The sequence below is a fragment of the Cariama cristata genome, unplaced genomic scaffold (assembly GCF_000690535.1).
Source record: "Cariama cristata isolate BGI_N322 unplaced genomic scaffold, ASM69053v1 scaffold8064, whole genome shotgun sequence".
Taxonomy (NCBI): Eukaryota; Metazoa; Chordata; class Aves; order Cariamiformes; family Cariamidae; genus Cariama; species Cariama cristata.
Genome location: NW_009613449.1, coordinates 52,183 through 73,030, shown reverse-complemented (window position 1 = coordinate 73,030; position 20,848 = coordinate 52,183). Strand labels below are relative to the sequence as shown.

Genomic DNA, 20,848 nt, shown 5'->3' with positions numbered 1-20,848 from the left:
TTCATTTGTATGACAAGATAAAATCAACAGGCAGATAATTTGAGCAGCATTTACTGTCTAATTCATGCACTCAAGTCTTGCCCTCTTCTAACCTTGGGGTAGAGCCTAGGTAGCTTTATCATAGACCTACAAATACCGCTGAAATCTCCATTTCTGAAAGACAGGCCACAGTAATTTTCTTTGTGGCATCAGCACTGCATTTATAGAGTAACCGAATTGCTCACCTGCCTGCCCATTACAAAGGAAAAAGTTGATTTGGGAAAGCTCCCCTGGACGTAACGAAGCTGGAGGAACACCCGCCGGCGGATGCACGCAGGCTAAGTAATACGTGGTGATTCCACCCCAGGGGCGGGGGTATTCAGACAAAGATCTCGCGCTGAGAAATGGCTCTGGCCCCAGTTTGTACCTGCTCGATGCGTTAACCAACGTCTTCAGGCTGCTTGGGTTACGGATGAGCTTGTCCAACATGCTGACAATTTCGTCAAACTTGGGCCTGCTGTTGCGGTCTTTCTGCCAGCAGTCGAGCATCAGCTGGTAGAGAGCAGCAGGGCAGTCCATGGGACTTGGCAGGCGATAGCCTTCCTCCACGGCTTTAATCACCTACGGGAGACAAAACACAAGGCTGACGGGCTCCTTTTCTTCCTCTTGCTTTTTTCCCAAATGCAAATTGACTTCAAGAGAGAACTTTGGGACCAGCAGTACGCTCACGTAAAATCCCCCCACCCCCCAACTCTGCACCCAAGAGGCGTAAACTCCACTAAGCTTTCATCTTTTTTACGGGATGGGTTGAAGACCTTAATTTTTGGGCACTGCAAAATGAATCTAGAAAGCCAAGGTACCGGTGCAACCAGGGGGCCAGACTGTCAGGTTGCACAAGTTCAAAGCTCAGCCGAGGTCTGTAGGTTATGTACCAGGAAACTCCCGGAGCCTACCCTAAGTCCACGAAAAGCAGCCTACGGGGCTTCCTGGCATCTTCTTGGAGCGCAGTGATTTTGTTTATTCAGATGTTGGCTGCTTTTTAAATGAAAAGGCATGTGCTAGACCACAAATTTGTATTACAGTAATAAAAGTCTGACTGCATTTCAAAAGAGACTTTGAATGCTAATTGATGGATGGATTCAAGGCAGAGGCAGAACAACCATCTCATATATCATTCAATACTGTCTGGGTCTAGTCGTTTCTTAGTGTGGCCACATTTCTGCCAGGAATTTAAAATCTCAGCCCAAGAGTATGTAAATTAAAACCAGGGGAGGGTTGTTGCACTGATTTCAAATACAAACCATCTATGGCTCTGTATCTAAAACAAGCGGTACGCACATGTGCTGCCTGCCCTCTTGAAAGGCAGAAACGAATAAATGAGGGTAGAATTGAAGAAAGCAAATTGTTTTCTCTAGTTGGGGCCAGATTTACAGCACAGCTCCAAGCCCAGCAGTTCCCATTTTGAACCATTAAAATTTTCAGGAGAACGCAGCTCGTGTTTCAAGCCATAAGGGTCTGTGACCGTGCCAAGAGAGTCTCAGCAGCCCATCTTCACACCCGCTACTCACTGTTGGACTCCAAGGACTGCCTCAGATGCCATTCATTCTAGGCACCGTCTCATGATTTGAAAACATCCCGTGTTTAAAAAGAAGGCTCTGTGGTTAGCATGGAAGTTGTCCTCTTGGTCTTTGGTCCCCGTATGAGCAGGACAGGAAGAGCCACATCAGGCTGGCACTGCCTTTCAGAAGGCTCTGAAATTCAGGACCGCATGGATCACCTGTCAAATCCTTCTCCACCACCGGGCTTTTTGCCAACTGGAGGAGTCCCAGGAATGAGCCGGGCCGGCTGAGCAGCAGTAGCATGAACCTCAAACTCCCCAAGGACATGTGTAGCAGAGCAGAAGTTGGGTGAGGGTTTATAATCTTCTCCAAGGGTAGAGAAGATCTGGCCCACAAGACCTGCAGTCCTTTTGTGCCCATCTAAGACTTCATCTGCCGGGAGAGCAGTTGCACCGCTTCCCACCCACCCAAAGCAATCTCTTCTATGGCTTGGCTTTTGCTCACAGCTCTGAAAACCAGTCCCACCACACTGAGCTACCTGCGCTCTCTGTTATTCAGATCATGCTTTTCAGCTGGTCCCCGATACCAAATTTGCAGCTGCCCTATGAAAAAAAAGCCTCAGTGTGGCACAGCCACAAGACTGTTATTTGCTGTGTCCGTGTCTGTATTTATAACATTAACGGATCATCCTCCAGCTGTAGCAGAAAGCAAATAGTAGCAAGACAGGGAGCAGACCATCTGGCACCAGCTCAGAATATCTGAACTACATCTGCAATGGGGTTATGCACGTTTGATATTCCTGGCAGTAACATCACAATCGATAGCGTTAACTCAATGTAGAGGATGTCGTTCGTTCTGGCGATACAATGTAAATGGTATCAAAATACTGCAAGGGGCTAGGACGTTGAAATACGCTCTTGCACCTGAAGGTGCTTTGCGGGTCTGGCAATAAGAGGAGCAAAAGAATGAAACAAAACAAAGACCAAGTCACTCGTAGCCACCACAATACTTAGAAAATAAGAAAATGGCACATTCAGTGTTGCATTCCTTGGTGTTTACTGCTTTGTAAGACTTGAAGAGCTAAAATTTGCACCTATAAGGAGGCATTTTTGTCCCTATTCCTTTTCTGGTCCAGCACCACTCACTCACGGATTGAGGTGACTGAACTGGATGTTTGGGAGCGGATGATTTGGGACAGTCTATTCCAGTAAACCAAAGCAACACTTTTAGCTCTGTGTTTTCATAAAACCACCGGTCTGAAGACTGAAAAGCAACCACTGTGATCATTTAGCTTAGCAACCTGTGTAACACAGGCCACAAAATTCCTCTCAACAATTCCTGCATCAAAGCCTTATCTTGTGGTCGAGTCAAAACATATTTTTAGAAGGCCATCCAGAAACCAGCACGACTTTAAAACGTGGTTTGTAGCCCTTGCACAGTTACAACGCTGCCTGCCCTACAGCACTGCCCCTCCTTTAAAGCAATCCGGCTGTAACACGGTGAGAATTGTTTTGCTCATCACTGACTGTGTTTGCAAACGATGTGCTTTAATTACAAGCCATGCAACAAGAAAATCCTGTGCAACCCAGCCTGAAATTCATGGGAGCAGAGCCCTCTGGTCATCCGCCCAAAAGCCAATGCCGTATCTAACACCACTGATTCATCTGCAACACAAGCAGGGGAGGAAAGAAGAAAAGGAGGCCTTCAGAAGATGCAAGGAGGAAGGCATAAATTGCAGGAGAAACACGCCACAGCATTGAATTAAGCTTCCTAGGCCACCACCATCCAGGCATTTGTCACCTACATGTAGGCAGAGGTAACCCAAGCAAAGCCTGAGCAGGAACTGATGCTCATAAACATCTCACCAGTCCTCTGCTTTCTGCCGCTAAAGCAACCAGTTCCCCATCCGCTGCTTCTCAGGCAAGTGGGAAATTCACCCTGTGCCCCACACTGCACGGAGGCATCTGAGCTTTTCAGAACAGTTTTGCGAAGTGCGGATGTTCACGGCGTTAGGATCCAGGCAAGGGACTCCCCTGCCCACAGGGCGTTATTTCACTGGCACCAGCCTGGCATTTACTGAACAACATCTGTGCTACGCCAGTGCATTGGCACTAAAGATAGTAACGCTGCTCAGTGTGACCGACAAAGCTTGGCTCTCAATCGCTGCATTCTCTGCACAGGCTATGGAAGAAAGTCTCTGTATTTGATCGAGATAAATCCCTGCGTAGATACATACTGCTTTACCAAGCTCCCTGCAAACGTGACAGCCTCAGCAGTGCAGAAGCAGCGGGGCATTCATGCCAAACAACGTGCTCATCTCCCTGGCAAGAAGCACGGCGTGACCGTCTCAAAGTTACTGCTCATTTCCACACCTGGACTCAAAGCGAGATGAGAGAGCAGCTCGGTGTGACAGGTAGTAACATCCACCGGTGGCAAAGGACCACAGCCAAAACACAGGAGAAACAGAATGCTCTGCCAGAGCCTTTGCTGCCAGTGAAGCAGTTAAAGTCACGGTGACAGGGACGCTGCTCAAAAAAACAAAAAAAAAAAGGATGACACGTCAAGTGTTGTGACCAGAGGAAAACCACAGCGGAGCAAGGACCCGTTTGCTTTGCCCAGCCGGCAGCAGCATCTCCGCAGGCGGCAGGGCTGCAGTGATGAAGCGGGAGGGATGAGGAACGACTCCGTTTGCCAAAAGCAGAGTGATGCGTTTTCACCCCCCAGCGCAGAGCTGCTTTGGGGGCCCCGTGTGCCTCACGATGACCCCGACTTTATGCACTAGCTGGCAATCTCAAGAGACCTTCGTACACCATGGCTCTTCAAAGATGTGAAGAGGAAAGAGAAGTCTAGAAAATCTGGCAACCCCAGGCTTAAATTTTTTTAGCCTTAGACAAGGACAGATGTTTATGGTGAGTTCAGGGTAGGAGGCAGCCCTGCAGTAGGATCAAGACAGCCTTACTTAGGCTGGGATCAGAGCTGCACTCAGGAGGGAGCCAGTGTCCCCAGGCATCTCCCTGTTTGGAGATGCTTCAGAGGGTGGCCTTGAGGTCAGGGGCTCAAGGGGACACTGGGGCCCAGGAGCAAGGCGACACAACTCGAAGGGTGCTATACAAACAAACCACGAAAGCTTGCGTTAGCACCGACTTACAAGATGGTCACAACAGGAGCAAAAGTATGCTCTCGAGATCAGAAACGCAAGGGGAACCGAGACGCAGCTCTCCGGACTGCCGTCACTAGATCAAATCACCCAGCTTTTGTGCAGGGAAACAAAGCCCTTCCTGTGACTCTCTCGAGTTTCTGCCTTACGTGGTGGCAGGGGTTTGAACACACCACTGAAATGCTGCCAGTTTATCAGCATCCATCCCCTGGCAGACCTTTGTCATTAGGCAGAGAAGGGACAGGCTCCAGCTCTAACAGCATTAGCGAAGCTCCAGCGGTCTGCTGGGGGAAGCAGGCTTGCAGACACATTCCCCTCTGCGCACAGCCCGTTCTAGGCTGCTGCTGCAAAAAAAGAGCATCAAACAAGAGCATCGGTTTTGTCTGGCATTGGGGAGCAAAGCCGTTTTAACAGCAGCTCTCCTCCCCTTGTCCCCATCCTGCCTCTCCGACTGCAGAACGAACGCTGAGCCCTCCAAGTCCCATCACGCGGCAGCTCTCGCACGTGCTTACATCTTGGTTTGTCATTTCCCAGTAAGGCCTCTCGCCGTACGACATCACCTCCCACATCACGATGCCGTAGCTCCAGACGTCGCTGGCCGATGTGAATTTGCGGAAGGCGATCGCTTCGGGTGCTGTCCATCGGATGGGGATCTTCCCTCCCTAGAAGGAAAAGGGGAAAAAAAACCCCAAAAACCAAAAACCTAAAAATCAGATTGCAGAGGAGGGCAGAGAACACGTAAAAGAGGACGAAACAGCACTTCTTAGAGCACCGAGGGATGTTATTTTCTCTCTGGAAAGAGACATCGAATTTTAAAGTAAATCTGTTTGACAGCATGGGGCCCCTTTCCACATTATCTCAGCCCATAAGCATTTGTAGGCTGCCTACTAATTGGCTGTCCTGAAGGTTTGTTGTCTGAATGCTGTTTGAATGCCGGGACATGTATAGGATCAACATCTCAATTATGTTGCACGGGTTGGTAGGGGAATACAGCTCCTCCGTTTCTGAGAGCGAGCGGGGGAGGAACAGACAGGTCTGAAGCCGAGGAAGACTTTGATCTAATGAGGGCTTCATGCAAATTGCTGCAGAAGTAATGTCCTTTTTTTCTTTTTTTTTTTTTTTTTTTTTAAATGCGGCCCTGATCTTGCAGAGGTATCTGCGTAGCGGGTAGAGAAATCTGTATGTGCAAGACCAGGCTGCCTGGCCTCTGCCGTGGGACTGAAAATGATGCCACAGCTGTCAAATGTGCTTTGCTGTTTCCTTTTCCCCTTTCTACAGTTTTAGAAATCAAACTTCAGACCAGCTCTGAGAAGGAAGAGGGGAGGGAAAGGGGAGTTTGGATTAAGGAATACTTTTCTCAATGGGTTTAAAGAGTTGTCTCCCTTGATTTATATCAAAATATATTTTACTGCAAAGTGCCTTCCTCTCAGTGTTGAGCTAAATATTGGAAGGTCTCCCTGAATGCCCCCTAACAGGGTTTGTTATCGGAAAAAGGCAGAATTTGGAACACGTTTTCAAAGCCAATTTTAAAAAGTCCTTTCTTCTAATAATTATTTATTCACAGGTTTATCAGCGCATGCCTTAAGTGAGGGGCCACACTCCCAGCAGTGCCAATTAGCTCCTGGCAGCCCACTGCAGCCGCAGCAGGGCTGGCCGAGAGCCCTCCGATCTGCAGGGATGCTCCGGTCCAGCCGTGCACCGAGTCCCGTCACGGGGCCGTGGCTGCCAAGAGCTGAAAGATCCTTCCCAGATCTCCCCAGGAACTGGGAACGCGACCCAGAGAGCTCCCACCATCCGTAAAACAATACCCTTGGAAAAACACGCTAATAGGACATGTGCAGGCGTGCCAATCACTGTCATGAATATTGGAGGCTCTCTCCGAGCCTGTGCTGCTGAGGATGGGTCCTGTCCACCCTCTCTCCGCAGTGCTGGGGCCACGTGGATGGATGGATCAAGGATGGACCAAGGATAGAAAGGGGCTGAGCAGTGAGGCTGGAGCAGCTCTTTCTCATGTTGGGGGAAATTACCCTCAACAGGGCAATCTGTGTTATTTGCAAGGGGCATTACATGCTTACCAATGTTTTAAAAGGGTCAAATTGTCCAGAAGACCATGGCTTACACCTCTGCATGAGTGCCTAAGCAAAGCACTTGCTCTTGCTCTTCCTTCGGTATTCCCCCAAGAGGACAGAATAGAGCTGGGAGCGTGGCACCTTTGCAAAGTTTGCTATTTGACCCCAGTGCCCAACATGAACTTAAAAGTTATGAGTTAAGTTCTGCCTGATTTGACCATCCCCACTACAAAGTCACAGGCATTTGCAAAATTGATCTGATAACAATTAACTGGTAACGCCTGGCCAAACCATCGGGGACAGTTTAGGGGTTCCGGATTTGTAGAAACCTCTTTGCTAGAGAGCGTGAACACCAAAACGTGGCAGGGAATACGTTTTTCTTGAGCTCAATCAGTTCGGTATCCTCGTAACTCACCCGGGTTGTGTAGGCTGCTTCGGGGTCATCTTCTAGGACTCTGGAGAGGCCGAAGTCTGACACCTTGCAGACTAAGTTGCTGTTGATTAGGATATTCCTGGCAGCCAGATCTCGGTGCACGTAACCCATGTCAGACAGGTACTTCATTCCTGACGCGATGCCTCGCAGCATCCCGACCAGCTGAATGACCGTGAACTGCCCATCGTTCTTCTGCAAAAGGAAGGAGACATCTGATGAGCTGAGAGTCTCTGCACCCTCAGCATTGCCTGTGCATGAATAAAAATGCAAAGGCAAGTCTCCAGGGAAGAAAACCAAGGAAATTAATAATTCATTACTCTCATGCTCCGACCACGAAGCTTTTCGAAGTTTCACTGTTTGGATTAGGATCTCTAGAGACAAAGTTAAGGAAATGTAGTTCTTTTAACTGGAGATCAAGGAGCGAGCTATTTCCACTGGTGACTGATAAAAAGACTGCGGCTGGGAGCGAACGCACGTAGTTATGTGTATAAAGGCACCGGGGTGGGCTGTCTCCATGTCAGTCAACTCAATGGCACCAAGATGCATGGAAATCCTACCTGGAGAGGTTCCCATGTGAATATTTGGGGGTAGGGGCTCCTCCCCAGGTTGCCACACCACATTTCTAACCACTTCCCCCATCCTCCCTTCTCCAGCTCTCACGTTTCACAGAAAAACTCTTGACAGGTCTGGGGTTTGCCATGATGCAGTGCGGGTGCGCTCTTGAAACACAGCAAATTTTGCAAGATAAGTTAATCATTTCCATGCAGCAGACTGCCTTCTAAAATAAACATAATATCCTCCAATTTCTTCATATCTGTTTGCATCAATGCAAGCATCAGGTCCTTCATGATGCTGTATAAATACACATCAAACAGACAACTGAGCTACTCCTGCCTCCGGACGGCACCAAGAGCTGGACCAGCACCCAGCAAACATTTTCATTGCTATTAACCATCCACAAGGAACCCAAACTTTAACCGAGATCCCCCTGGAAAAAGGATCTAAGTATTACCTTTAAAAATGTATCCAGAGAACCGTTCTCCATGTATTCAGTCACTATCATTACTGGTTTGCCTGGGGGGGGAAAAAACAAGTGCACGAGTTTGTTAGCGATTTATTTAAAAACCACGAACAATAATAAAGTCTTTTTATAATGCCTCTGAATGTGAATATACAGCCAGGTAACAGTAAATCTACACCGAGACACTGCTGCCCCAGTGGGATGACAACAGCTTTTGCCAGAATATATGTAGAAATTGGGGAATTGAAAGGGAGAGGGTGAAAAAGCAACCCCTATGATGGGTGGGGTATCAAGCCCCAGAGTGTTTAGATGATGTTTGCGGAAGAGGTTGCAAGCTGAACACAGGCAATCTAGGCACAACCTTCTCCTCGTCTCCGTGAACAAGCTGAAAGCTTGCAGAGACCCAACTGCACACAGGGACCTCTTTGGGCTCTTCTCTACAGCTTCGACAGCCCGAAGGAACAACGGGAGCCCAAGAGGAGCAACCGGGATGATCTGAAGTATGTATCTGAGCTTGGTAACCATCAAAACCAAGACCAGGAAAGGATGAGACGACATCCCTTGTAATTCAAGTAATCCTGTGTGACCACCCTTGTAAACACATCTGGAAATAAGAAAAGGAATATTTATGCTGCAGAACAAAAGAGAGTTAAGTAAGGAGTGAGTGCGAGTGGAAATCAAAATAAAAGTTCTTAACAAAAGACCTGGTCTCCTACTGTTGACAGGAATAATAATGTTTTTCCAAATCCATTTGATTAATTTTCATGCCTGAGTCATTTTAATGGTAATTATATATAGTTTTTGCTCCGTTTTTATATCTAATTTCTCGCTAGCTTGCCACAATGACATAGCAATAATTAATGTGGTGTGCTCCAGCCCTTGTAAATTCAATGAAATCTTATAAGAACATGTAAATTATTTTTTATTTAAATCAATTTCCATTAGCTAGCATGAAGCACAGACAAAGAGGAGCTGTCAATTATTTGTAAAGTGTATTATAAATGTCTTTCATAGAAATGATCAACGAGAGCTGCTGCATGTCATAACATGCACACGGAGGTAAATGCCCCTAAAAATCGGCGCATGTTCTACCATTTAGACTCATCTTCATCTTCCCACTTTCCTGCTACCTTAACTATTTGCCTAATTTACTGCTTAATTATCCACATAATAAAGGTAATGGTGAACTTGTCAATCCAAACACTCCTGGTTGTGCAGATACTATCTTGGCAGCATGAGGGACCTGCGCTGCTTCAATTCTTTTAAGTTAATATCACAGCTACTGCCTGAGCTCGAAGCTTGCCAAAAATATTAGTTTCGATATGAGAAGTGCACCTCGGGGCCATGAAAAATATCGTTGAGCCTCAAACAAAATAACAGGCCCCATCTTCAAGGATGACAGCTGTCTGTCTTGGCACAACACGGGCTGCATGCAGGAGGGAGGAGAGATCTCAGGTGATGTTGCTATAGGTTGGCAAACACGTCAGTGGCCATGCAAGGAAGGAAAATCCCAGGTATATCTCAATTTTTTTTTCTTTTAATTTTTTGTTTTGAAACACTAAACCCCCCAACTGTAGCATGGGGTCCCTTATCTCTGACACTCCAAAGCAGCGTTGCAGCGAGACTGGCATCTCGTTATGCCACCACCCTGGGGGACCTCCTTCAGACTCCTGCCTTTGGTTGCCACCAGAGAAAAGAAAATAAGATTTCTGGTTCTTATGTTTCATTATCTGACTGCTGCAGGTTGACAGTAATCGTGGAATAAATTAGCCCCGTATCCAAGAGCATGGAAATAAAGACACAAATAGAGTACCGTTCAACAAAGTAAATGAAAAGTAAACATCGGCCCTTCTAAAGTGCCGGGCTGATTCTCCGTGTCAGCAGGGCTCCCTCCCGCTGGCATTACGGGGCCATAAGATGTGTGTAGATGTCATTCCTATCAATGTACCAACGCAACGTGCACACCGTCAGCACAACCGAAACGGGACGCGAACGAAAACAGGACCACCGTTACCTTTGTGTCATTACCTTTGCAAAGCAGAAATAGCTACGGGCTTGTCTGCATGGGGACAACGAAGACGATTAATCCAAATTAACTAAGGTGTGCATTTGAACTAGATTAGTTAAATGGTATTAAGCCCCTAAGCGGATATTCTCATTCAGAATTAAAAATGGGCTAATTCAATTTAACTTAATTTACTTCCAAAGTAAATCATGATGCAGCAAAGACATTTTACCCTACAGATCTGAATCTACGATAGGCCGGTGGCTAAAACGCTGAAGGGAAAAAGAAGTTAAACAATACTTTGAGACAGCAGCACAGTTTGCGATTCATAAAGGTCGTTTTGGTCCATTTAAAAGAAAAGAAAAAAGCCGGGAAGATGCTCCAGATGCTCGATGGAAAAAATTTGGAGTGCAGTAAACACGCATTTAGTGAGCTAACGAGGAGCTCAGGGTGCACGTACCCCCCTGCATCCCAACTCCCGTTGCTCCAAGCCCAATTTAGAAGCCAAGCTCCCAGCGTTTCCCCGGCCTTTGGAGCAGATGGCCACTCTACCTAAAAGGCAGCTCCCTGGGGAGGCACATCCTCTTTAAAAGCGGGATTCCCACCCCATCCCCTGAGGCCCCGGCAGCCAGAAAGACTCAAGCCCGTGTCAGCAGCAGCAGCTTTTATGGATGTATAATTGTCACTCGCGTCCTGCCCAATATCCCACATTCCTGCAGGGCTAGAACGGGGAGCTGTTACCTATTAAGGGTTACACAAGGTGACCCTGAGAGATTTTGGTATTTATTCAGTTTTCGGGAGAAACCTATCTTGGCTGTTTTATTTTTTTTGCCTCTTAGAAGTTTTAGGAAAAGGAAAAATTCAAGAGAAGAATGCTGATTGCAAAATAGCATTGATTTTGAGCAGGTTATTAAGGATACGAACAGGACAAACACCTAGTGTCTCTGTACCTTCTCTATTGCAGCTCTGAAAAAGGAACTACTTTTGGAGATGCTGCCTCTGATGACTGACAAGTGGTACTAACGGCAGCCACGTGGCCCCGAACGCCAGCATCTGAACGGTAGTAGCTAAGCCCTGACATTACCGATCATGAAGACAAGAGGGGAGAGAGCCATTCACGCTTGTGAGGCTGCTGCTTCTTTAGTTAGCCAAAACTTCCCAAACCACTTAAAATGTATCTTAAAATAAAGGAGTAATTGTTTTCAACAACAAAAAAGCCTTGATGCAAATAACGTAGATTCTCCAAGGCTTTAAGATGGAAGCGTCACAACACCTCTGCACTTTTCCCGCAGCCTCAGCACTGCACCAACAGCCGGAGAGGCTTGGGCTGGGCACATTCGGATGTGCCGTCCCTTCCTCCGCCCTTATGTTTAGTGCGTACAGTAATTTGGAGAAGAATTGGGCTGGGAAAGTTATGGAAGGTTATTTTGCTAACTGAGCAGTCAGACCTCAGTAACTCTTGTCCTGGATGTTTTGCCAGCAGTTTCACGATTTCCCCAAGCTCTCAACCCCTCTTATAACCTCTATGCCAGGGGCAACTACTACCATGGGCATCACCAGCAGATCTCAGAAGGAGTTTGCCTTAATTGTAGTTTTACACAGTCCTGTCGTCCTCAGCTACACTTCCATTCTTCTCTGCTTCTGGAAAGCAAAACTTCAGCTAATTTCTGTCTTTGCTCCCATCCCGTGTGAGTGACTTCAAGGCTCAGCACTACCCTCCTGTGGGCTTTGCTTCAGTGGTTTCTCAAAACACGATGGCTGGAAATCATCAGGGGTTGTGGTTTGGGTCTGTTTTTTTTTTTTTTCTCAGACTCTTGGTAGCAAAATCCTCCTCACTTCCCTGCGAGGGAAACTGCTTCCCACTTCTTGGCACATCTTTCCTCAGCCTGGGGCTCATGTGGTTTCAAAAATAAACAAATAAAGGCAGGAATAAGAAGCGAGCCTGCTTGAAAAACTTCACGGGTTGCTCGGCATCACTGCGTTCAATATGCTCTTGCATTTTTTCAGAGCAAAATGGTAGGGAGGTGCTACTGCGGGCAAAGCAGAAGTCAGGCAGCACACCCCGCCGGCACCCAGGCACCCCAGGCTTACTGCCGTCTCCATCGCCCACCCACCGCCTGGGGCTGGCCGGGCCTATTGTCCCCTCTGTCTGTCTCCTTTAATTTGGGGCCCTTGCAGAGAGGTTTTTCTCTTAGCCCATGCATAGCAATGTTTGCACAGTGAGTTAATGTGTTTTTATCATTTTAGCCATTCTCTATCCATTCTAGCTGTAAGAACACCAAAATCCCTTGGGCACAAACCCCCTTTACAACGTTGGGGAACCTGTTCCTGGTCGGACCTACAAAGCATGACATTTTGAGCAAGAGGAGTTCGCTGGTTTTTGAGAACTAATGAAAAGTGCAGTCAAACCGTGAGTTACCCAAGTCTTCCTCCCCACACCAACTCTCCCATCAGCCAGAGTTCAAGGACAGCAGTCCACAGCAACTTGTACCTACTCTTTGTGACGACGCCTTCCAGGTGGATGATGTTGGGGTGGTCGAACTGCCCCATGATGCTTGCTTCTCCCAAGAAATCTCGCCTCTGTTTCTCCGTGTAGCCCACCTTCAAGGTTTTGATAGCCACAGGAAACTCACGCTTTCCCTGCAGCTTCAGCCGCCCGCTGCAGACTTCCCCAAATTCGCCTTCAGAGAAAAATCAGAAAGAATGACATCACAGCACGCCGAAGGAACGCACAGCACGTGTCCGTCTGCAGTACGCAGCCCAACCCCTATAGGTAGCTGATCAAAAGCACGCAGGGCTGTCCTGCATCCATGGATGTGGAAAACTGAACATCACAGCGATCACCATCTCAAGTAGCTGGCGTACCACAAGCCAAGTAATTCACAAGCACACGAAAACTAGGAATTAAAACGTCATTTTTGTATATTTAAGGAGCTATGCTCTATATTCTATTGGGTTTTTTCCTCATTTCATGTTTTTTCTACTAGATGAAAGAGTCCTGTCACGTCCTATATCATCGTTCCGTGTAGACAGCTGTAAAACACAACCACTTGCTTCTTAACTCTCCTTTGGTAAGTTAAATAGATGGAATGCTGTTAGCCTTTCACAGCAACATATATTTTTATAGACTATAAACCCTTTCTGATTTTATGACCACTTTAAAAAAAGTAATCCAAATGGATTTTTTTTTTCTTTTTTTTTTTTCTGGTGAAGAGTAAATTACCTCCAAAAACACAATTTCAGAGGACAGAAAATAATCCTAATGTTGGATGCAAGTCCAATCAAACAGCTTAACTGGAAAGAAAATGGGACTTTATTGTTTTAACCAAAAGAGTTAAAAGCTTCGGAGTTTGGCCTGTGCTTTTTTTTTCTCTCCCAGATGACTTGTTATTCTTAATTTTTGCTTCGAGACTGACCTTAATGGAGGAAGAGAAAAAAGTTAAAATGGTGAAAAGAACCTGAAAATTAAGTGACTCATTTCCCTTAGCATCCATCGAAATAACTCAGCTTGGTCTAAACGTGACCATTTTCTGCTGGTTTCAGTTCAGTCCCTGAATTTCAAGACCGCAGACAACGACAAGTTTGTCCCAAACTTCAGCCGGACCATGCTCCCCATCACTTGCAGGGTACCTAACACCACGAGTATTTCACTTTCTGCTTCCCAGATCTCTCGCGTTAAGAAAGCCAACCCTCCACAGGGTCATGAAATGCATTTCCATACCAGCTCCGATAACTCTTTCAATGGTTATGCATGAAGCTTCAATTTCCTTAGCAAACTCATGGACAGCTTGATTAGGGTCCTCGTAGGTGTGGGGGTCAATGTAGGTCCTTACTCCGGGCAGCTTAACTGCAAACGCAAATTAAGAGCATTAACGGCAGGTGGCATGACAGAAGATGGGCAATACACACTCCTGTCCCTTGCACTCTGCTTTGCTGGAAAACATTGCAGCCCAGAAATCTATTTCTATGGGAAAAATGAATAGCATTCTTGGAAAATGACATTTAGTTTATATGTGACGTACGTGCAACTTCGTCATATTTAGAAAAGCACACGACAGGGCTCAGCTGGAACGATGCGCAGCTAAAAATCCCTCTCGGTGCTGCGTAACGGGCTGGTCGGGGGCCTGGTGCAACAGGATCCGTTTCTGGATCTGGGAGGGGTACGTCAGGAGGAGAAGTACAAAAAGTAAAATGTTAAGGGAACAACTTGCAAAGCAAGTTGGATGGACGGGGGTTGATGGAGAGCTGCAATAAATTATGCCCTACCAGCCACATATTAGCTAATCAATTGGCCACATTATTTCAGATGGAGTTACTGAGATTGAAAAGAACTGAATATTTGCAGTACAAAGCCTGTGGGTTGCACCAGTATAAATATAATCAATAGCAGGCTTTTTCTCCAGGACTTGAGAGGGGGAAAAAGTATTTTCATTATCCATATTATAAGTTTGTTTTGACAATCATTAAGGCTACTCGCACAAAGAACTGCTCATCAGTCTAATAAGACAGCTACATTACACTGTGGCTCTTAATTGATTTGCTTCCTGCTGCCTTCATTACATAGCACTAATGGAAATTTGACTTTCACTCAAGACGCGTTTGCCTTTTCTATCCCGAAAGGCATCTCGCTGTTACCCATCCCCAGATCCCTTGATGAAGGAAGGCTTTTCAAATGCTGGCTTTGGATGTACGGAAGGACTAATAGAAACCATGAAATGTACTTTCTAGCATCACCGCAAGAGGTTTTTTGGTATATAAGGGCATTAACACAGCATTTCTGAAAGCTCCCTAGGAGCGAGAAGTAGGCGTTGATTCCTCGCGCCTCTGCAGAGGTATCCAAGGCAAAGAGTAGTTGTGGGCTTGGTCCTCAGGGTTGGCTGGGGTGAAGCAAGGGGTTCAAACTCGTATTCTGGACCGACGCATCCAGATCGCAAAAACGGAGAGTTGTTATGTGCCGATCAGGCAAAATTAACAGTGCCTTGGTTCACACAGCAAAGGGAGAGGAACAGAACCAAATGGCTGGCTTGGGGGCCCCTGCCGCAAACGTTCAGGTGTGAACAGCTGGGCACAGATACGGGCTGCTCAAACGTTCAGCTCTCCTCGGGGCTTTGGGCAGGGGCAGGTGGGGACCTACTGAATTACAGAACAAACAACTCTTTTGTCAATCACCAGCAAAACCCCATTTTTTTTTTTTTTTAAAAAAACCCACCCTCTCAGTTATAGTTCTCATTACCACAGAGAGCCAAACCCACATACATACATGTTCTATCTTTACTCACTGTGGCCGTTATGAAAATGCATCTTTTCTTCTTCTGGATCTTGTTTAGCCTTGCTATAGCCACATCGCCTGGGAAAAAAAAAAAAAATCAGAAGAGTGTTTTTGTCTCTGGTACGGCAGAACCCTGCTCTTTACTTCAAATCACACGAAGCACTAATCACACGAAGCACAAAACCCCAGAGCAGCGACGAATCCAACCTCTCCAGCGGCTGCATTGCCATTGCTGCTGTCCCAGTTTTAGCTCATCAAACTACTCGCTATTTCCCTAACGGGATTCAGGGCCCAAGGCCCACTGATTTTCAATTTGACGTCTGTTTCCAAATCCCGCCGATACTTCTGAAAAACTCCACTCTACCATACATCTAATTCAGCTATTATTAAGAAGAAGAAGAAAAAAAAGAAAAAAAAGAAAAAAAAGGCAAGAACAGGAAGGACGATGGAAGGGAAATGGGATGAAACATTCGAATCGCAGAAGCAAGATCTGCTGGAGCGCAGAGCTTTTGCAGGCACCACGTTGTATGTATTGCATGCTCCCCTCCATCCACTGGGCATTTGCACAGAGCTTTAAATTTTGACGCTTTAGGAAACGGCCTTGTGTAAACTTTAACACCTTATACACGTGCAAAATAATGGCTTAAGAAAACCAAAGTCCGTTGCCTCATTGCCTTCAAGGGTCTCCTATGTATTCCTGGCTCCAATGGAGTTTCCTGCACATCTCCTGTCTTTATGCAGGGGAGCTACCATCCATGCAATCCTCTTTGCTCAGCAGCGATAAAGATGGAAGAAGGCACGCAGTCACCGCCTCACCTATCCTGCTCCCACGGTAGCACCAGGCAGCGCAAGGATGCTGCTGATCCTACCACGGAGCTGCAACCGCAACCATACGGGGGTCACATCTGCCCCAGGACATCTTCCTAGTAGTCTTTGGCTGCTCTTCCCCGACTCGTCCCTCGCTCTTCTCGCTGGTTCTCTCAGCGATGTTATTTATTAGCATTAACTGGCTGCTTTGGTGGCACTTCCGAGACCTGCTTCAGTTAGACAGCCACAGGGTAACTGCATAGGCAAGGAGAACTGCTATATACACACACATATACATCTAAAAATATAGGATGAGGTATGTATGATGCATGTATACATGCCAGCCTTTCCAAAGACCTTATATCATAACTGGATACAGGAACTGGATCATCCTTAAAGCAAACCCCATGGACAGAGGGACACTGCTCGGCGGAGTGACAAACCTGCAACAGACACCGGGCAGTGGGATCGCTAGCTGGCGCACCTCAAAGAAAGCCTCAGGCTACCAAGAAACCACTTAGAGGTGAAAAACTTGGGAATCTTCTCTTCCATTGCCCACGGTTTATGAGACAGGGGGATGCGAGCACTCCAGCATCACTTGCAGCAAGGAGGAGCATCCGATTAGCAGAAACAAAACTGCAATTAGGAGGAGGCAGTCATAGGCATCTGCATGAAACATGCCCTCAGCGTGAAGTCCTATTACAGGGAACTGCTGTCTGCCTGGATGCGAGGGGCCAAGCAGCCTTTTGCCTATAGGATTTTGGCACCGGATTTGTGAAATGATCGCAATTACAAATAAAAAGCCTCAACACGATGGGATGTACGCACCGCCGCGGAGCTGGCCCCAGCAGAGCTGGACACCGGAGGGTCGAGGAGGGGAAAAATGTGAGCTCCCGGGGTTACTTCGGGGAAGAGGAGCAGGCACGCAAGCTTACCTTGGGGAGAAGGGGAGACCTGTGCCAAGGGGAGAGGAGGCAAAAACAGACTGCAAAGGTTGTGCAAGCGCAGGGGAATGGATCCAGACAAGGTGCGGAAGACAAGGAGGGAGGCCGACAGGCGGTCCGGGGACACAGGCAAGGAGATAAACGGGTCGCACTTGGTAAACAGCCAGGCTATCCATGCAGGGCACGAATTCAGCAGCAGCGATCAAGCTGAGACCATTCCGCTTCGAATGCAAAACCCACCACACGCAGCAAGGAGGTGCCTGGAGAGGCGGCTCAGCTACCCCCGCGTCGGTGCTCGTCGCCTTGCTCCAGCAGCAGCAGTGCCATTTCCCGAGATGGGGTTCTGCCTAATTAACTCAAAAACTAAGCACTAGGTGTATGTGGAGACCTTGGGAGTAAGGGTCATTTCAAAGGATGTTTTGGTGTTCACAATCCCTGGGTAAAAATGGATTCTTGCCCTTCTTCAACATACCGCCTCCCCCTTTAAGTATATAAACTAGGGATATGAGTATCAGCATCAATCCCTGCTCCTGGAAACCCCATTTTTTTCTGCTGCAAGTTGCCAAAAGTTACATCAGTTTTCCACAGAAGTAATCTTCTGATTTGAGGCGTGTAACTCCATTTTCCTCTTAAAAATACACAAAGGTTTCAATCCATCCTTCTACCAAATGCACTTATACAAAATTTCTTCTGTTCCATCTTTTAGAGCAAATGCCCTCCTCTTCCTCTGGTTTGGAATACTTCACCTATAAATAAAAGCTTTTCTAACACGATCCTTTTTACTACCCGCATCTCCTGATTCTTCAACCGTAAAGAGGGAGGAGAGAGAAACGGGAAACACGCCGTCGCTTGCGTCCAGCAATCCAAGCACACGTTGATGCACAACAGTCCATGTTTTACCGCCCAGGGGCACGCTCAAAGGGTCAATGCAAACCAGTTGGCTCCAGCTGTCCCCCTCTCTCGAACTGGGTTAACACATACAGTAGCACATCACATTAGCATAGGAAATCAGGCTCTGGGATCCCCAAAGCATCGTTAAAACAAACCTCGACAAGCCACGCCAAAGCGAAACGGCAGCTTGTGGACTCCGACTGTCAAACGACAGAGAAACAAGCCATGTACACACCGAGTGGGGCTAAACCACACTTCTTCCCTTCGGATGCTTTAAATAACACACACAAGCAGTTTTTTCTCCTTTCTTCCCCAACTAAATCCCGTAAAAATCTGCTATTTCAGGTTAACAGTCCTGATTCACTGCATGAATCTTACTGGCAGATAAAAGTACCTAAATATTGTGGCTTTGCAACATATTTGGGGGGAAGAAAAAGCTCCCATTTGTTTGTGAAATAATCAGGTGCATTTGCGCTTAATATTTATTGGAAAAGCTGCAAGTCAAAAGCCTCTTGATGGAAGACTCATTCTCCAGTTCATTATCACTGTACAAACCACAGATTTCCTTCTCTTTTCTATACCATGTACAGCAAAAGCGTAACGATCCTGACGCTCGCTTCATCACCCACTGAGCTAGAGATACTCAGCCAAAGAGTTAATGTAATTCAGCAGTACACCTGAATCTCAACTCATTTACTCCTGTTGTGGATTTGTCCCAGTTTCTGTATCTAGAAAGCAGATGTCTTCCTTGCACAGCTCGGTGTTTTTCAATAAAAGTATCAGAGGAAAAAAAAAGTGAGACTTTAAATATTCTTAACGCATCATGTCTTATTTAAAAACTACTTGCAGATTGGCAGGCAGCTCGTAAAATATTTATGGAGCAGATTATAAAAGTGAAGTTGTAAAATGATCCCTATATAGGTTTATAAAATATAAAACGGACAGGTAGAAAGATGAAGGATCCAGCTGGGAAACCAATGCCCACTGCCTCGCATGGCAGAAGCCGATTCATGGAGAAAAATCCTTCAAGAACCGAAGCAGGAAGATGCTTGGTGGCCCTGGACCGATGGAGGTATGTTGTGTCTGTCCCTCAGCCACCCCAGGCAGCCCAAAACCCACAGAATGCCCATGGGAAGGAGTTTCCATCTCCGCAGCTGGGACTCTGGTCACAACCCAGGCAGGACACGGCCAGGGGACGGTGGAGCTGGACCGGGGACACCCAAGCCACAGGCAGTGATGTGGGAGAGCCTTTACATACTTGTTTTAGAGGCACAGGCCAAAGCATTTCAGCACACAGCCAAGGTGTTACTGGAAACGTACGCGGGGACAGCATGTAGACATCCCCGATGAGGAAAGGGACCTCACCCTGCCAGGTGCGGTCTGTACCAGCGAACGGCTTGTGCCCTGAAGCCACACGCAATCTCCCGTCCTGGTCCTGCAGAGATTTATCCATGTATTTAACCTCTTAAATATGAGATAAATGAACTCGGTGTGCTTCTCTGAAACAGAGACAAAACGTCACTTGCTTTTCAGGGGCGAGACCTTCACTCAGAAGCACATTTTTTATAATAAATCAATTTTGAGGAATGCATCCAATGCATCTCGAGTCGTCATTTTAGAGGAGGTTTGCGAGGACCTCAAGGTTGTTGTTTACAAAGGGTTAGCACTCATTGCAGCCTACTTATTCCAAGATGTTAAAGCAATAAGGCTGCCTACGTGTTGCAGGGCAGGACCGTGTTCCACCCAGAGGAACAAACAAACATGGATCCGTCCATCTGGCCAAGATCCTGTCGCCTCAAACTCATGTGTGGAGACAATAACTTGTTCAGCAAATACTTTCATTCCGGATAAACACCACCGATACTGAGAGCCAGAGGCAAAAGTCTACCTCTGGCGACGTTTTAATCCATGTTCAGCATTCGCCTTTGCTGCCTGCAATTCTAGAATATATTCGGGATCACCACACGAGGGAATACTCAAAGGATTGGTGTAAAACAAACAGCTTTTATACTGGTAGTTGCTTCTCATTTTTCTGTTGACCTTCCTCCTGCTTTTTTGATGTCCGTAAAGAGTCACTTCCACTGCACCGGACCAAACTTTCACCTGGAGTCACTTGGAGCAAGCCATGCAGGCTGGGAATCTGACTTCTTCAACTCCTCCATCTACTCTCAAAGTCCTCTAATTTGGAGAAGGGGATGAAAAGACCAGCAGGAGGTCTTGAGACGACAAGCTAAGACCTTTGGCTCGGTTCAAAGGTACACCAGATGACCGGCCTGAGAGGAACCAGGGCAGGTCCCCTTCCTAAGGGCTGCAGGCTCACCATCTTCTCAGCCGCTTTCCCAGCCACTGCCGTCCCTTCTACACGATGCGACCTTGCCTTCGACCTCCCAGTAACTTGGCCGCCTTACAAAGGAAGTTTCACAATTCCAGCGGCGGTATTTTTAGCCTTTAGTCTTTCCCCGCCTTCGCACTGAATGACTCCCCGCTTTCCTAAACCACCGCCCGAACAATTAAAAAGAATTTAAACAAGACCATTTCCCCCTCTCGCAGGAAGCTCCCGCTGAAGTGATCTCCATAAATCTCTCTAAAGAGGTTCGTGTGCCTTCCCATAGCAGAGTCAACGGCATCTGTGCCTTGAAGTCACTTTTTCCATTTCCCCCTCCCAGCTTGCTGCCATGTTAGTCTCTCCGCAGCTTAGGAGAAAACTTGCAGAG

The 20,848-nt window shown here is 47.0% G+C and overlaps 1 protein-coding gene across 2 annotated transcripts in view; it reads right to left on the bottom strand.

Annotated features, from left to right (window-relative positions):
* Window positions 1–20,848, bottom strand: part of LOC104160800 (ephrin type-A receptor 5) — an 81,589-nt gene that overhangs the window by 11,249 nt on the left and 49,492 nt on the right. For both annotated transcript variants that reach the window (XM_009699028.1, XM_009699027.1), the window contains 7 exons: window positions 15,503–15,570; window positions 13,945–14,070; window positions 12,719–12,904; window positions 8,210–8,271; window positions 7,180–7,389; window positions 5,208–5,357; window positions 407–600 (listed from right to left, as the gene is read on the bottom strand). In XM_009699028.1, the coding sequence (XP_009697330.1) occupies window positions 407–600; window positions 5,208–5,357; window positions 7,180–7,389; window positions 8,210–8,271; window positions 12,719–12,904; window positions 13,945–14,070; window positions 15,503–15,570 (996 nt within the window). The remainder of the gene's footprint in view (window positions 1–406; window positions 601–5,207; window positions 5,358–7,179; window positions 7,390–8,209; window positions 8,272–12,718; window positions 12,905–13,944; window positions 14,071–15,502; window positions 15,571–20,848) is intronic.